This window comes from Callithrix jacchus, chromosome 6 (genome assembly GCF_049354715.1).
Source record: "Callithrix jacchus isolate 240 chromosome 6, calJac240_pri, whole genome shotgun sequence".
Lineage (NCBI taxonomy): Eukaryota > Metazoa > Chordata > Mammalia > Primates > Cebidae > Callithrix > Callithrix jacchus.
In genome coordinates this window covers 7,044,927-7,060,088 of record NC_133507.1, presented here as the reverse complement: position 1 = coordinate 7,060,088, position 15,162 = coordinate 7,044,927, and the positions used below count along the sequence as shown (strand labels likewise).

The following is a 15,162-nucleotide window of genomic DNA, read 5'->3' as shown; positions in this document are numbered from 1 at the left end:
CGAACTAAGGACATAGTTAACACTATCAATCTGCTGTCAGTAGGCCATTGGTTTATTTTTTTCCTAACAGTGGTACTGGATTTAAGCTGTCCTGCTTCTTATTTACAGTGAAATCTGGGGCCAAGGATCATTATGAAGCTAAAAACAAAGAGAAACACCCAAAGCCTACATGCAAATAAGCTACTGTCCCTACACAGTAGATACCTTTAAGTCCCTTAAATTTAGTCTAAATAATCCGGGCACGGTGGTTCACACCTGTAATCTCAGCACTTTGGGAGGTCGAGGCAGGCGGATCACCTGAGGTCTGGTGTTCGAGACCAGGCCAACCAATATGGAAACCCGTCTCTACTAAAAATACAAAATTAGCCAGGCGTGGTGGCACATGCCTGTAATCCCAGCTATTTGGGAGGCTGAGACAGGAGAATCACTTGAACCCAGGAGATGGCGGTTGCAGTGAGCTGAGATCGCACCACTGCACTCCAGCCTGGGCAACAAGAGCAAAAACTCCGCCTCAAAAAAAGAAAAGAAAAGAAACTTTAGTCTAAATATGCCTACATAAGACTATAATGAACACACAAATATATAGTACAGTAAATATTTGTGCAGTACAGTGATATAGTAAATTCGTGGATGACTACATGAAATATACTTACACTAAATTATTAGACCCTTAAATTAAAAAGTTTATAGTTCATATGCAAATATTTCAGTAGAGAACAATTACTATTATAAAGAAAGATCTAGGGGTAACTGTGTATAATACTTTATAAATCAAAAAGAAAATGGCTGGGAGAAAGTCCAGGGTTTTTAAGTTAATCACATGAATGCCTGAACTTCTAAAAACCAAAATTATATGGAACTATTACTTTCCAGTAAGAACTGAAAATATCAAGAGGGCTATTAAATTTTTAAATCGATACTTTTCTTCACTCTTCATAGAAACTAGAATTTGAATTTTAGAAAAAGAACTAATCAATTAAAAAAAAAAAAAGGTAGGCTGGGTGTAGTGGCTCACACCTATACTCTGACACTTTGGAAGGCCGAGGTGGGCAGAATGCTTGAGCTCAGTCTGGGCAACATAACAAAACCCTGTCTCTACAAAAAATAAAACGTTAGCCAGGAGTGGTGGCATGAGCCTGTACTCCTCCAGCTACTCAGCAGGCTGAGGTGGTAGGACAGCTGGAGCCAGGAAGTAGAGGCTGCAGTGAGCCGAGATGGTGCCACTGCACTCCAGCCTGGGAGACAGGGCGAGATCCAGGCTCAAAACCAACCAACCAAAACCCAACAACAACAAAAAGCAATGAAATCAGTAAAATACGTGCCGTTTATAAAAGCATTTAGCAAGCAATTTTTTCTCTTTATGTCATTTTTATAAGCAGGTGAAAAGATCTGGAAAAGACAACTTCCTTAATGAAAAGGACATATAACCAATGATCACAGAGGATAAATACAGAAGGTGACTTACAATCCTCTCACTAAGTATACTTCTCAAGCAAGTTCCAACATTCTTCTTAAACTTTAAATGGAACTTATCCCAAACATTACCTAATAATTTTATTATCATGTTTCCATATCTATGTTTTATAATATATACGCTTAGAGTTGAAAACCTTGACACAATTAAACAGCGTACAAATAAAACACACCTGTAATGGCATTGGGTCATCTGTAATAAAGGAGATTTTGAAGTTACTGCATATCAGCTTTCCCCACAAATCGTACTGGCTTGTGTCTGTGGCGATGCATTTTCTCACAAAATTGACTTCATTTACGACAATTTCTCCTTCAAAAAAAGAAAAATATTGTGTAAGCTACTTTGTCCTAAAATACTAATGGTCACTGTGGGACCTAGAAGGAGTGTTTCAAGAGGACACTGATGAGGACAGTAAGAACAGTCACCATTGCCCACCAGGTGCTAGGCACTGTACACACTTTACCTCCTCAAGAGGCGAACAGTAATGACAAGGCATTGTTCTCTTGTTCTCCAAGGTGTGGAAAAGAGGCAAAAATAGCTCAGGGGTCTGAGCTGGTGGAACTAGAAAGGCTGACCTGAGCGTACTTGCACTTCTTCCTATGCGTGCTACCTCTCATTATTTATCAGGTGGAAGACTTTCTGGAGAAGAAATAAACTACACCTTCTCCTTCAGAGTATTTCTTGATGGAACATTTGTGTTCTACTAACACACGATTCGATCTCTCAAACCAATGTCTTTGATCTCTCTTCTAAAGGAGGAGACACAGAGCTCAGCTTCACCGAATGTAAAATGCTTGGTATGTAAAATTCACATACCAAATCAAGTTTCCGTCTGCACTCAGACTATAATTTAGTAGGCAACAAAACCTTAAAATATAGTTTGAGTTAAAAGGAGATTAAAAGAAATAAATATAAGAAGCCAATACGAAAGGCACAATATGCTTTTGAAAGAATAATTTTCTACAATTTAAAGCTTGCTCATCATTAAACCTTAATTTCGGCCTGGCGCGGTGACTCACGCCTATAATCCCAGCACTTTGGAAGGCCGAGGCGGGTAGATCACGAAGTCAAGATATCGAGACCATCCTGGTCAACATGGTAAAACCCCGTCTCTACTAAAAATACAAAAATTAGCTGGGCATGGTGGTGCGTGCCTGTAATCCCAGCTACTCAGGAGGCTGAGGCAGGAGAATTGCCTGAACCCAGGAGGCGGAGGTTGCGGTGAGCCGAGATCGCGCCATTGCACTCCAGCCTGGGTAACAAGAGCGAAACTCCGTCTCAAACAACAACAACAACAACAAAAACACCTAAATTTCAAGAACTAAAAGTCAACTATACAGAACATTTTAGGCCATCTGTCTCCAGGATCAACAGCAGAAAAGTGAGTGTCCTGATCTACTTTACCTATTTCTATCATTATCAAAACCTTTAGCACTGATGGAATGCTTGCTGACAATCCACAAACATCAATTCATGAAGAATGAATCTACAGCCTCAAAGCAATCCTCTCTTTAACAAATATGTTATAACAAATCTGAGTTGCAATAACTTTGATTTAAAGTTCTTAAAAATGTACAAGGCTAGTTTTATTAACTGCCCCTTAACATTTACTTAAAATCTGCTCATGTCAAATTCAGTGCAAATAGCTTGAGCTAACTTCTATTTTGAAGACAAGCCTCCTCTTGTGTCCTGGGAGCCCTGGACACCCAGCCAGCTACCAATCTTCCTCACCCTTATTCCTCTGCCTACAGTGGCGGCCTATTAATCCCTGATGGGACAATGCTTCTTCCCATTTCAACGAATATTCTTTCCTTCTATCTTAGTCCAGCCACTGTTTGGGGAATGCTATTTAAAAAAAAAAGACAAAAAACCTTCCTATCTAGATTAAATTCACATATCAAAGCACTATACTTGTAATTCTACCACTCATCAAAGCTACAATTATATTTACATATTTTTTAATTAATGCCTCATAACCCACAGGATTACATGCTCCATGAGGGTAGAAGATGGGCTGATTTTATTCACTGCTGAAACGTTAGTGCCTAGAATGGTGTCTGGCACAGGGTAGGTGCCTGTTAAGAGTGCTGAATGCAAGAATGAATAAAATCACTTCACGACACACGGTTCTGTCCAGCACGAGCTGGGCAGTTGTTCTAGTCACCAAGAGAAACTAGTAATTCCATACGGCTAAGCAGTCGAGCTGGCTGGGAGATAAGGGCTGCTCGGGTAAACGATACATAAGTCAGAGAAAACTCACAGAACCGCCACTGCTCGCCTACATACCCACTGAAGAGCTGTAAGTAGGACATCTGTTCTGTCTGATTCTTTCAACAACCTATAAGGTAAGGAAGGCAGATGGTTTCCTTAACACATAGATAAAGGATTTGGACCCAAAGAAGTTAAATCACTTTCCTAAGATCTTAATAAGCAGTAAACTTGGCACTGATAACCAAGTGTTCTGATATCAAATCCAATATTCTCTATAATTACATACACAAATGTACTGCAGTGACAGAGCAAGTACCAAAACTGTATTAAAGTTCAAATATTGGCCTTAATTGAATTCTAATGAGAAAAAAATTGAGGATGACTGTGTGTGTGTGTGTGTGAATAAAACGCACTGAGTAATTGAAATGTATATAATTTAAAGCGTCTCTACTCCTTGAACATAAACCTTATCAATTCCCACAGCAGATTCTGGGCCACTGAATACTCAACCCTCTCTCCTCGCCAGTACATCTTAGATACCAGTTATAAGCAGGCCCTTAATTTAAACAACTAAACTAACCACGCCAGTTCAGACAGGGGACACGGTCCTGTGACACTGACTTTACATGGAATCATCACATACTGTGCCACCTTTCTTAGCAAACTCATCTAAAAAGACTCTTCGAACAATGCTAAAAAAAAATTCATCCGGTTCCAGGACTTATCCATACAAATTTGTTAGGCATGTTATACTGAAATAAAAATTCACTTAACGGCTGGGCACAGGGCTTTACATCTGTAATCCCAGCACTTTGGAAGGCCGTGGTGGGAGGATCACCTTAACTCAGGAGTTCAAGACCAACCTGGCCAACATGGTGAAACCCGTCTCTATTAAAAATACAAAATAAAAATTTAGCTGGGCATGGTGGTACATGCCTGTAGTCTCAGCTACTTGGGAGGCTGAGGCAGGAGAATCACTTGAACCCACGAGGTGGAGGTTGCAATGAGCTGAAATTGTGCCACTGTACTCCAGCCTGGTCAATAGGCTCAAAGAAATAAATCACTTAAAAACAAAAAAGAAAACTATCACAGCATTTCAGTTTCCTGAGAAGGGAAGCAGAAGTAATAAAGTGAAGGAAGAGACAAAGCTTGTGTGACCACACTAGTACCATAAAGCAACTGTACTTAGGAAGAGAAAGCTCACAGACAGCCTGTCTTTTCTAGAAACCAGATTCTTTTACTGATGCACAAATGTTAACGTATCAAGCCAAAGAACTCACTGAGAATGAGACAAAGAAAAGGAGAAGAATATATTTAATGATGGTAAACCATGACCCACGGGCCAAATTAAAACCCCATTTTTGTAAATAAAATTTTAGTAAGACATAGCCATACTCATTCATTCATGTACCATCTATGGCTGCTTTCACAAGACAAAGACAGAGGTGAGTACTTGAAACAAATACCTTATGGTCTGCAAGGCCTAACACATTTACGGCACTTCACAGAAAAGGTTGCTGACCCTGTGTTAGAGATGGTTATTAAAGTGACAACTCTTAAAATTCTCTGAAACAAGGCTTAGAAGATACAACCGGGCATGTACCATGTGAAAGGTGAGAAGTGAAGCACCTGAAAAGCAGGTGTTTTTCGCCTGCAATGTTGTAGCCATCTCAGAGAGCTCCGGAGGCCCACTCTGAGGCGTGATGAGGACAACCTTCCTGATGCAATGTGTCCATGAGAATTAAGCCAAAAGATCCCTTTCTCACCAGTGAGCTACAGCACTCAGCAAAAAGTAAACATGGAAACCAGGTTTAACTGCTCTACTGCCCGTACTCCATCATCAAAAAGCAAAAGCACGAACCTGGGAGTGAACCCCAGGGGCTAGGTTACAGCCTGAGATAGCAGAATGAACTTACGCCTGCCTTAGTAAACATACGAACAGAGAGGCAGTAACAGATGTGTGTACACCTGGGCCGGTACACATAGGTATGTTTTCTAGCTCTGCCATCTGAAAGTTCTCAAGGAAGTGACCCTCCAGCAACAACAGGCAAACTCAGTACCCAGATCATGCTTTTAAAGCACCGTTTTCCAATAAAAAGAACCAGGGCTCTTTGGAGAAATGGCTGATTCCCAGGCTGGGGCAGGGGAAACAGAAGACGAATCTGTGGCCTCCGATAGTGCCAGAATACCAGAAAATAAGAAAATGGGGGTGAAAAAAAAGGAGGGGACAGCATTTCCGCAGGATACAAGAGCCAACATGAAAGAACTCCCAATGGCCAAAACTGGAACAACCTGAGCAACCAAAGAAATAACAAAAATGCTGGATTAGAATGTAAATTAAAAAGTATCTGTGATTCCATACTGTTGTAAACAGATGACTGAATAAAAGATAAACGGAGGAAAAGAGACAAATCTTCCTTACAAAGGAATTCCAATTAATACATGGAGGAGAAATTAGGGAAACAAAATCACGATTAGAACATCACAGTAAAGATCAAGAAACTATCGAAGACTCAATGCCACAGACTGAATGGCTGCTGCGTGCAGTGTGCATTGATGAATGCTAAATTCAGTGAGCAAACTTCTAAGGAGAAACAGGTTATCTGTATGAGCACAAAGGTACCTTCCCCAAAGTATTAACTAATTACTGTGGTGGTTCTAAGGTTTGTCCACAAACTCGTGATTCTCCTCCCTCCAGGATGTGTAGCTTAATTCCCAATCCCATGAACGTGGGCTAGACTTAGTGATTTGCTACCAACAAACGGTATGGAAAAGGAAAAACAGTCACTTTCTAGAGGAGAGACCTGACAGATACCACTTTAACCTGAAGTGATCAAGGTTAACATCACCAATAACCAATCATGCTGCTGTCTTGTGCCTGCTCACATGACACAAGGGAAAGGGAGACCACCAGAGAGGTGGTCTCCCCCACAATCCATAACCTCTGCTTAACCAGAAGAAAACATCAGACAAATCCAATCGAAGAGGCATACTACAAGACACTAATGGAACAACACTCTTCCAAAGTGTCAAGGTTTTGTTGGGGAATCTGAGGAAAGGGTATCCACAGATTCTTCTGTTATTTGCAACTTTTCTGCTAAAATTATGTCTATATTAGAAAAAGTCAATTTGATGACATTTTTAGGGGGTGGTTTATTATAACAGAAATCTAGTAATTATAAAATCATTCCTTTTGTATTGGTATATTTCTATGTTTAAAAGGCTTTAATATATATTATTTGAGGTGAAAAAAAAAACCTAATTCGCATGCCTATAATCCTAGCACTTGGGGAGGCTGAGGTAGGCGGATCACTTGAGGTCAGGAGTTCGAAAGCAGCCTGGTCAACATGGTGAAACCTCGTCTCTACTAAATATACAAAAAATTACCTGGGCGTGGTGGTGTGTGCCTATAACCCCAGCTACTCAAGAGCAGCCTCTTGAGTAGACAGGAGAATTGATTGCTCGAACTTGGGAGGCGGAGGTTGCAGTGAGCTGAGATAGCACCATTACACTCCAGCCTGGGTGACAAAGCAAGACTCCATCTCAAAAAAAAAAAAAAAAAAATCGAATTCAATAGGAAAAAACACGTCAAGGTCTTGAAAGATGAAATGAAGAAAACTGCAACAGACTGAGACACTGAGAATAAGGAGACATGACAACTAAATGCTACATAGTATCCTGGATGGGAACCTGAAACAGGTAAAGAACGTTTGTGGGAAAACTAGGCAAAAGTGAATAAAACCTGCAGTTTAGCTAACAGTATTGTTAGTTTCTTAGTTGAGTTACATTTACCAAGGTTACATAAGCTATTAACATTAGCGGAAGCTGGCTGAAGCGTTCACATTAACTCTACTTTTTTGTACAATTCTTACAAATTCAAATCCATTCCAAAATAAAACTACTAAAGAAAAAAATGAACAAAAGACACATTAACAACGGCCAAAAAAAAAAAAAAAAAGCGAAAGGAGGACTTTCTAGGCCAGGGTCTTTTAAGTGTCACACAGCTTTTTCTTACGGAATGGAAATGAGCCCTTGGAAGAGAGCAAAGAACAGAAGTACAGCAGGACAGAGGGGAAGAAAAAAGTAAACAAGGGCACTTCTGAGGATATGCGACAACTGGGTCTTCCTATGATGGTAATTAAATGAGCGCCAAGTCAGTGACACAAGTTTCATTTGGTAACGCTAAATTTTGCTCATGCAAACCAGTCTTTAAAATAGCTGGATCACGTAGCACAGCTGTCTGCTCACGTAAGTTACGTGCTCATAACTTAAAAAAAGAAAAAAAAAAAAAGGAATGCTGAGGAGCTGCTGTCATAAGCTACTGCCATGCACTGAAACACTGTGGGCCAGAAAACTAGCTTATAGACAAGGAAGAAAAAGAAGACACAAAGTGGCCTCTCCCCAGATAGGATGTATAAAGAGAAGGGTACTGAGACTGCTCTTGTTCACATGTTAAATTAATGATTTTGAAGAAAAAAATCCTAATAAAAGCTTCAAAGCTCTGAGAGATGTGAAGTTTTCAGGGAGACTATAGGCTTGTGCTTTTTATGCAGTAAAAGGGTGGTGCGCTAGAGACGGCTGGCTGGCCTGCCTGTGAGAACCCACCAGGCTCATCTCTCCCAGCTCGGTGCTATGCCATCAGGCACGGTGGGATCATTTACACCAACAAGCACTTCCTAGGACACCACAAGGAAGCCTCATGAATATAGAGAAAGCAGGAAATTAGCTTCAGTGTGTGATAAGCAAAAAGCATCACAGAAAAACCTTCTAAATTAGAAGGTTTTTGTGCCTGCTCACATGACCCAAGGGCAAGGTTTCACCACTACCTGGGAAGAAATCAAGAAATGCAAGTTTATTTTCTCAAGACCCTTTCATCTGTAAATATAAATGAGAAGGAAAATGTAATCACAGTTAATAAGCCTCTCAATGATATGGCTAGGAAAGTATTAACTCCCTGAGGACCGCAAACCCATGTTGTATTATCTTTCCTGACATCTTACACGTTTAGAAAGTCAGCACATGTTTGATGGGTTGAGACAATAGTTCCCATATATTTTAGCTTGAACAGTTTAAGCAAAGTCTCACTGCACATGTGGCTAATTAACCTGTGGGATGCGTATAGGCCAAGAGCATAACTTAACTTGGCCTTTTAACAGTAGGGTGACTGCTCCAGTTTGCCCAGGACAAAGGGGTTTCCCTGGGATGTGGTACTTTTAGCACTAAAACCAGGACAGTCTCAGGCAAACTGGGACAAGCTGGTCACCCTAGTTTTAGGTAAATTCAGGAATTAAAGTGGCTCAAAAGTTACTATAGTAAATTGAAACTATGTGGAAGATAAACACAAAATACTTAATGCTGGTACTAACACACAATATAAACAATCAAGCACCATATCCAGTGAGTAGCACCCAGGATGGGGGCAGGAGGAAGGGTATAGTGCCGATCTCAGGAAAAGAGCAGAAGGAAATCTTGAAGGAAGAAGAGCATTGAGATAGTAGAGAATGTGTAATAACAATAGTAACGAGTTCCTAAATAAGGAATAAGGCATCCGGAAGAGACCAAGCAGCCAGTGTGATTGAAGCAACTATCAATACTGGGAAATGGTGAGAAATGAAGTCACTGAGGTACAGTGTTAGCAAATTACAAATGTTGAAGAATTTGGATTTTATTTATGGAGGCTCATGAACAGTTACTGAGCAGGGGTGGCATGGTACCGATAGTGAGGAGGTTGGAGGGGTAACAAAATGTTGGCCTAAGGTACTGCAGCAGGAGCCTAAGGAATGGACAGCTCCAAACATTCCTAAGGCTCTAAGGGTTAAGGTACAAAGCTAATGCTAAGACAGAACAGTTACACTGTTCACTGTTCTAAGGGTGTGTTACAAGTCCTTTGGTCTTTCAAAAGCAATGTATCAACAAATTAAAATACTACAACAGTCAGTCTACAATCATCTATGAAGCCTACCTACAAAAAGGAATTACATAAAACACCAAAAACATTAAGTCTTTGCCTTTGGCCCGGCACGGCGGCTCAAGCCTGTAATCCCAGCACTTTGGGAGGCCGAGACGGGTGGATCGCGAGGTCAAGTGATCGAAACCATCCTGGTCAACATGGTGAAACCCCGTCTCTACTAAGAATAGAAAAAATTTAGCTGGGCATAGTGGCATGTGCCTGTAATCCCAGCTACTCAGGAGGCTGAGGCAGGAGAATTGCCTGAACCCAGGAGGCGGAGGTTGTGGTGAGCCCAGATGGCGCCATTGCACTCCAGCCTGGGTAACAAGAGCAAAACTGTCTCAAAAAAAAAAAAAAAAGAAAGAAAATAATAAAAAGTCTTTGCCTTTAAGGGATTCATAATCCAACTGAGGAAATAAGACATATGGTGAGGCAGAAAACAAGAACAGTATGGGCCAGTGCGCATGTCAAAAATAAACAAGACATCTATGCAACAATGGCTATTTTCATTTCCCAGATGGCCAATGGCTGTATGTTTTTCTGATCTGATTACAAAAGACTCTGACAATCACTGCATTCATTATCTAACAGTTAATCTCAAGAATGAAAGTGCTGTGAGCACTGTAGACGGAACAGGGAAAGAACTGGGCTGACCGCACGGCCTTGAGCACAGTGGGCAAGGCACAGCAGGAATTCAAGATTCAGAGCACCAGCATTTGATTCCTGAGTCTTTCTCGACACCCCTACCCCACACTAAATCTGGCTTAGGTGACCTTCCTCTGAGCTCTCATTACCTTTTCCTCTCCTCTACTGAAGCATCTCCCTAGTGAACTGAAACTGCCTGAGAGCAGAACCCCATCTCTTCACATTTTACCCTTCTGCCAAATTGTATCAAGCACACGCTCAATACCTGCAGGACACAGTAATTCATTATTGTTAGTAGTGGCCTTTCGTCTCTTCTCCCTTAAAAAGAGCATGCCCTGGGGTGAGAAGACAGCAAAGGCCATCAAGCCCCACTCACTACAAATCTTAAGTCCTCAACACAAAGCTGCTAGCATTTCACCAGCCTCTGCTTCCACCGACTCCCCAAGACATTCCATTTTCTGGCAGCTGAAATTCTTTGAAAGTTCTTCCTCATGCTGGGTCAAAATCTGCCACTGTTGTGAAAAGGGCAAAGACAAGGACAGAGCTCTTTTTACCTCGCAGGAGAACTCTCTCCAGGCTGACAACCAATCTACTCCCCAAGAGTTCCAAAGCACAAATGTGTACCCAAGTGTCACCAGTGCAGCCAGGTGGGCCATACTGCTTAGTGGTTAATGGTATAGTCTGGCAGCCGGACACAGAACTCTGACTCTGCCTTGCTAGCTGTGTGACACTGGCAAGTTACTTAACCTCTGCAAACTACAGTTTTCACATCTGTCAAACGGAGATAAACTGGTATCCCAGCTGACAAGGCTGTCATGAGGATTAACCTGTAAACTCTATTAGTTAAGGATCTAAAGTATGTTCAGAAACATACCTGGTAATAGCTTAGCAAAAAGAAGAATACAAGGTTTTTGTGTTAGCTGGAGTACAAGGACAATGAAACCGAGGGACTTCAACACATTAGTACACTCCCTTGGGGCTCTTCACTCTTTGAACAGATTTTCTGGAACTGTGGCCACTTGCATTACCAAAGGGGACCTCTTCCCTTAGTACCAATAATACCCAGAGGCAGACCTGCGTTTATGCTTGATGTCCAGGTGGGTTACTACCCTTGCTAGCCACACTGGAACCCAAAGTTGGGTAGAGTTAGGACAGAATAATTTGTCAAAAGAGGGAGGATGCATTTTTCAGAGGATGGCAGAAGGGGACCAGATGTGGTGGCTCACAGCCTGTAATCCCAACACTTTGGGAGGCCAAGGTGAGCCAATTGCTTGAGCCCAGGACTTTGAGACCAGCCTGAGCAATATAGTTGGACCCCATCTCCACAAAAAATACAAAAATTAGCCGGGTATGGTGGTGCATGTCTGTAGTCCTAGCTACCTGGGAGGCTGAAGTGTGAGGATGGCTTGAGCCCAGGAGGTCGAGGCTGCAGTAAGCTATGATCACACCACTACAGCCCAAACTGGGTGAGAGAGTGAGACCCCATCTCAAAACACAAACAGAAAAATGGCAAAAATACTCCTAGGCAGACCAAATAATGTTCTCTGTGTGAGTGCTCGCAAATTGTATCTACGGTATTATTATAATCTCATCTAGTGGGTTCAAGTTTAGATTCTAAACCAGGCACAGTACAAAACTAATTTAAGGGACCAATACAGCGTTTTTAATCTTTTTATTTTGTTAACTTAAAAACCTTTTTTAAAGCCATAGCTATTATCACCATTTAACAAAAAAACCTACCTATAACCAAGTAAGTTAGAAGAACATAATCTCAGAATAAAAGACAATCTTTTAAATCAAATAAATTTAGCTTTATTAAAGAAAGCTACACTCCTTAATTTTCTCATTTTGACCAGAGGCTGGTAAAAACTTCATCCAACTCTGATGCCAGGCACTGGCTAGAATCTGGAAACCAGTGATCCAAGTCATAGTCTTCTACCTTGTCAGCAGGCAGCATGGAGCTCACCCCAGCCTTGCTGTGACACAGGCAAACGACACCTCCAGCACTCTCCCTATTCAGCACAGACCTGGCACCCAGGAGATACTCACACCCTCACCGAACCAATCCACCAGTCCAGCAGCTAAACAGGGTACAGTCTGGCATTACATGCTCTTAATAAATACATGCTGGACACACACACTTTATAATTTTCAAGTACTGGATTTTACACATATACAATATAATCACTGAAAGAATGAGATTCGCGTAATGAGGGGAAGATAAAGAGAAAGCCTACACAAAAGCTGACTACTTTGACAAGTACTCTATTTCAATGCCAGGCTCAGATGTAATTCTCTTGAAATATTTGGCATAAAATAATGCAGTCTTTCCTTTACTCCTAAATCTGAAAGTCAGTCAGTCTGTGTGTGTGCATGGCCAAGGTAACAGTTTAAGCAGGTGGTCTGAGGGGTCCTTTCATTCAGTCATTCAGTAAACGTCTAAGTGTCTGTCACATTCCTGGCACTTTGCAAGACATTGGGACCGCAAAGCTAAAGTAGGTCCAATCTCCATGTCAAAGATTTTTATGAATCAGGAAGCCTGCAAATTACTAACACAAACCACAATCTAAATTAAACTACTAGTCATTTTCTTCTGTTTTCTTTACTTAGTAAAAGAGGAGGATCATTCTGAATTTAGCCTCACGTTCCGACAGTGCACACGGTGACAGCACACAAATAACTGATTTTGTGTTCTAATTTTCATCTGCTTATTGAATTAAAAGTTCAAACTTGGGGCAAGGGAAGTAGGGTACCCTTGAACTGAAGGCATCATGCCAAGGCACAGCATGCATACCGTATCCCTGAACAATTATTTCCTTTTTAAATTTTACTTTAAGTTCTGGGATACATGTGAAGAACGTGCAGGACTGTTACAGAGGTATACATGTGCCACAGTGGTTTGCTTCACTACCAGCCATTATCTAGGTTTTAAGCCCTGCACGCATTAGGTATTTGCCCTAATGCTCTCCCTCCCCTTGCCCCTCATCCCCCAACAGGCCCCAATGTGTGATGTTGCCCTTGCCATGTCCATGTTGAACAATAACTTCTGTGTCCTTGTATATAGCCACAGGTGACGTGGCCAAGTTTTCTATTGATTTTGGATAGTAACGAAGACCAGAACTATATTTACTCTCGCTGAGTAAAAGCCCTATCCTAGCCTAGGTCTTTAGATCATCAGTTACTTCAGTTACTTTCCACTTGCCTTCCAGATTTCATGGGTAGAGCAGTAGGCTGCAGGCCAACAAAGAGCAAATGGTGGCAGTGAGAGATGTTGACAGGGGAGGTGAAGCGGGAAACAGAGAACACATCAGGGCGGCCAGACAGAACACAGCCAGGATGGGTGCAGGAAGGCCAGAATGAGAGAGGGTAAGAACAGAAAGGGAGAGGAAGGGGGCAAAAGACATCCTAACTCAGGACTGGCTAAATGGTAAGGATAAGTCAGGTACAAACAGAATGCTAGGTGATAGAGCTATCATGTATGCATGCACAGATTTCAGCAATGATTTGGCCACCAATGCAAGAAAAATTAACATAGGTCAGAGAACTCATTAGGCTCAGACTTAGTGTTACAGCTCTTTTAGAATTTGTCTAAAAGCAATTCAGATTTAGCTACTATTTCTGGGACAAGAAAAGCACAGCCAGAAACTGGGTTTAAAATTTCCCAGAGAACTCAGACTTTTCAGCAGAAAGGTAAGCATTTAGTAATTTTTTTTTTTTTTTTTTTGAGACGGAGTTTCGCTCTTGTTACCCAGGCTGGAGTGCAATGGCACGATCTCGGCTCACCGCAACCTCTGCCTTCTGGGTTCAAGCAATTCTCCTGCCTCAGCCTCCTGAGTAGCTAGGACTACAGATGTGCCACCACACGCAGCTAATTTTTCTATTTTTAGTAGAGACGGGGTTTCACCATGTTGACCAGGATGGTCTCGATCTCTTGACCTCGTGATCCACCCGTCTCAGCCTCCCAAAGTGCTGGGATTACAGGCTTGAGCCACCGTGCCTGGCCAAGCATTTAGTAATTTTATAAAATGAATAACCCTTCAGTGAGAAAGTTCTTCAAGCTTATGCATACTTAGTAATACTTTTTATTAGCATATCTTAAATTTAAAAGCTAATTTTTAAAAAGTGGCCAGGCATGTTGGCTCACGCCTGTAATCCCAGCACTTCAGGAGGCCGAGGCAGGCGGATTACCTGAGGTCAGGAGTTTAAGACCAACCTGGCCATCAGGCAGAAACCCTGTCTCTACTAAAAATCCAAAAATTAGCCAGGCATGGTGGCAGGCACCTGTAATCCCATTAGGGATTACACAGGTGAGGGAGGAGAATTGCTGAACCTGGGAGGCAGAGGTTGCAGTGAGCTGAGATCATGCCACTGTACTCAAGCCTCAGTGACAAGAGACTGTCTCAAATTAATAAAATTAATTAATTAATAAGCAAGCACTGGCATTTATAGCTAAGACCACGTTGTTTCTGAGTGTGAAATCATAGTATGCAGTGTGGAGGAATCAAAGCCTAAGAACCAGGCCTGTTCAAAGAAAAGTCAAAATTGAATAGCTCATATGCACTCATTCAAGATGAGTACTGCTTCCCATCCCTGCATTTTAAATGGTCACAGTGACTAAGACTAAAACACAGGGAGCAAGGGTTACTTAGCAATTCTATTGTTCACTCTGAGGAAAAGTACAAAGAATTAATTAGTATACACAGTTGAGTGAAGAGCACTAACAAAATCAAGGGAAAATATTTATGACTCCCACAGAAAAGTTTAAAAAGCACTTTTTAAGAGTTAGCATCTACCATATAGAACCAAAGTTTGGTGTTTTTAGTATTTTGTACCTATATAATATTTAAATGTCTTTTTGTTTTTCTTTTGAGACAGAGTCTCA

The 15,162-nt window shown here is 41.5% G+C and overlaps 1 protein-coding gene and 1 pseudogene across 10 annotated transcripts in view; one reads left to right on the top strand and one right to left on the bottom strand.

The window, feature by feature from the left end:
* MTMR10 (myotubularin related protein 10) overlaps nt 1-15,162 on the bottom strand; it is a 66,311-nt gene that overhangs the window by 48,846 nt on the left and 2,303 nt on the right. For 9 of the 10 annotated variants that reach the window (XR_013536560.1, XR_013536561.1, XR_013536559.1 and 6 more), the window contains exon 3: nt 1,647-1,783. Coding sequence is in view for 2 of the 10 variants with exons in the window: in XM_035303651.3 (XP_035159542.2) it covers nt 1,647-1,783 (137 nt within the window). In the remaining 8 variants the exon portion in view is untranslated. Of the gene's footprint in view, nt 1-1,646; nt 1,784-3,760; nt 3,813-15,162 lie in introns of all 10 variants that reach the window. The other variant, XM_035303654.3, reaches the window with a different exon arrangement.
* On the top strand, nt 13,842-13,879 carry LOC118154988 (U7 small nuclear RNA; annotated as a pseudogene).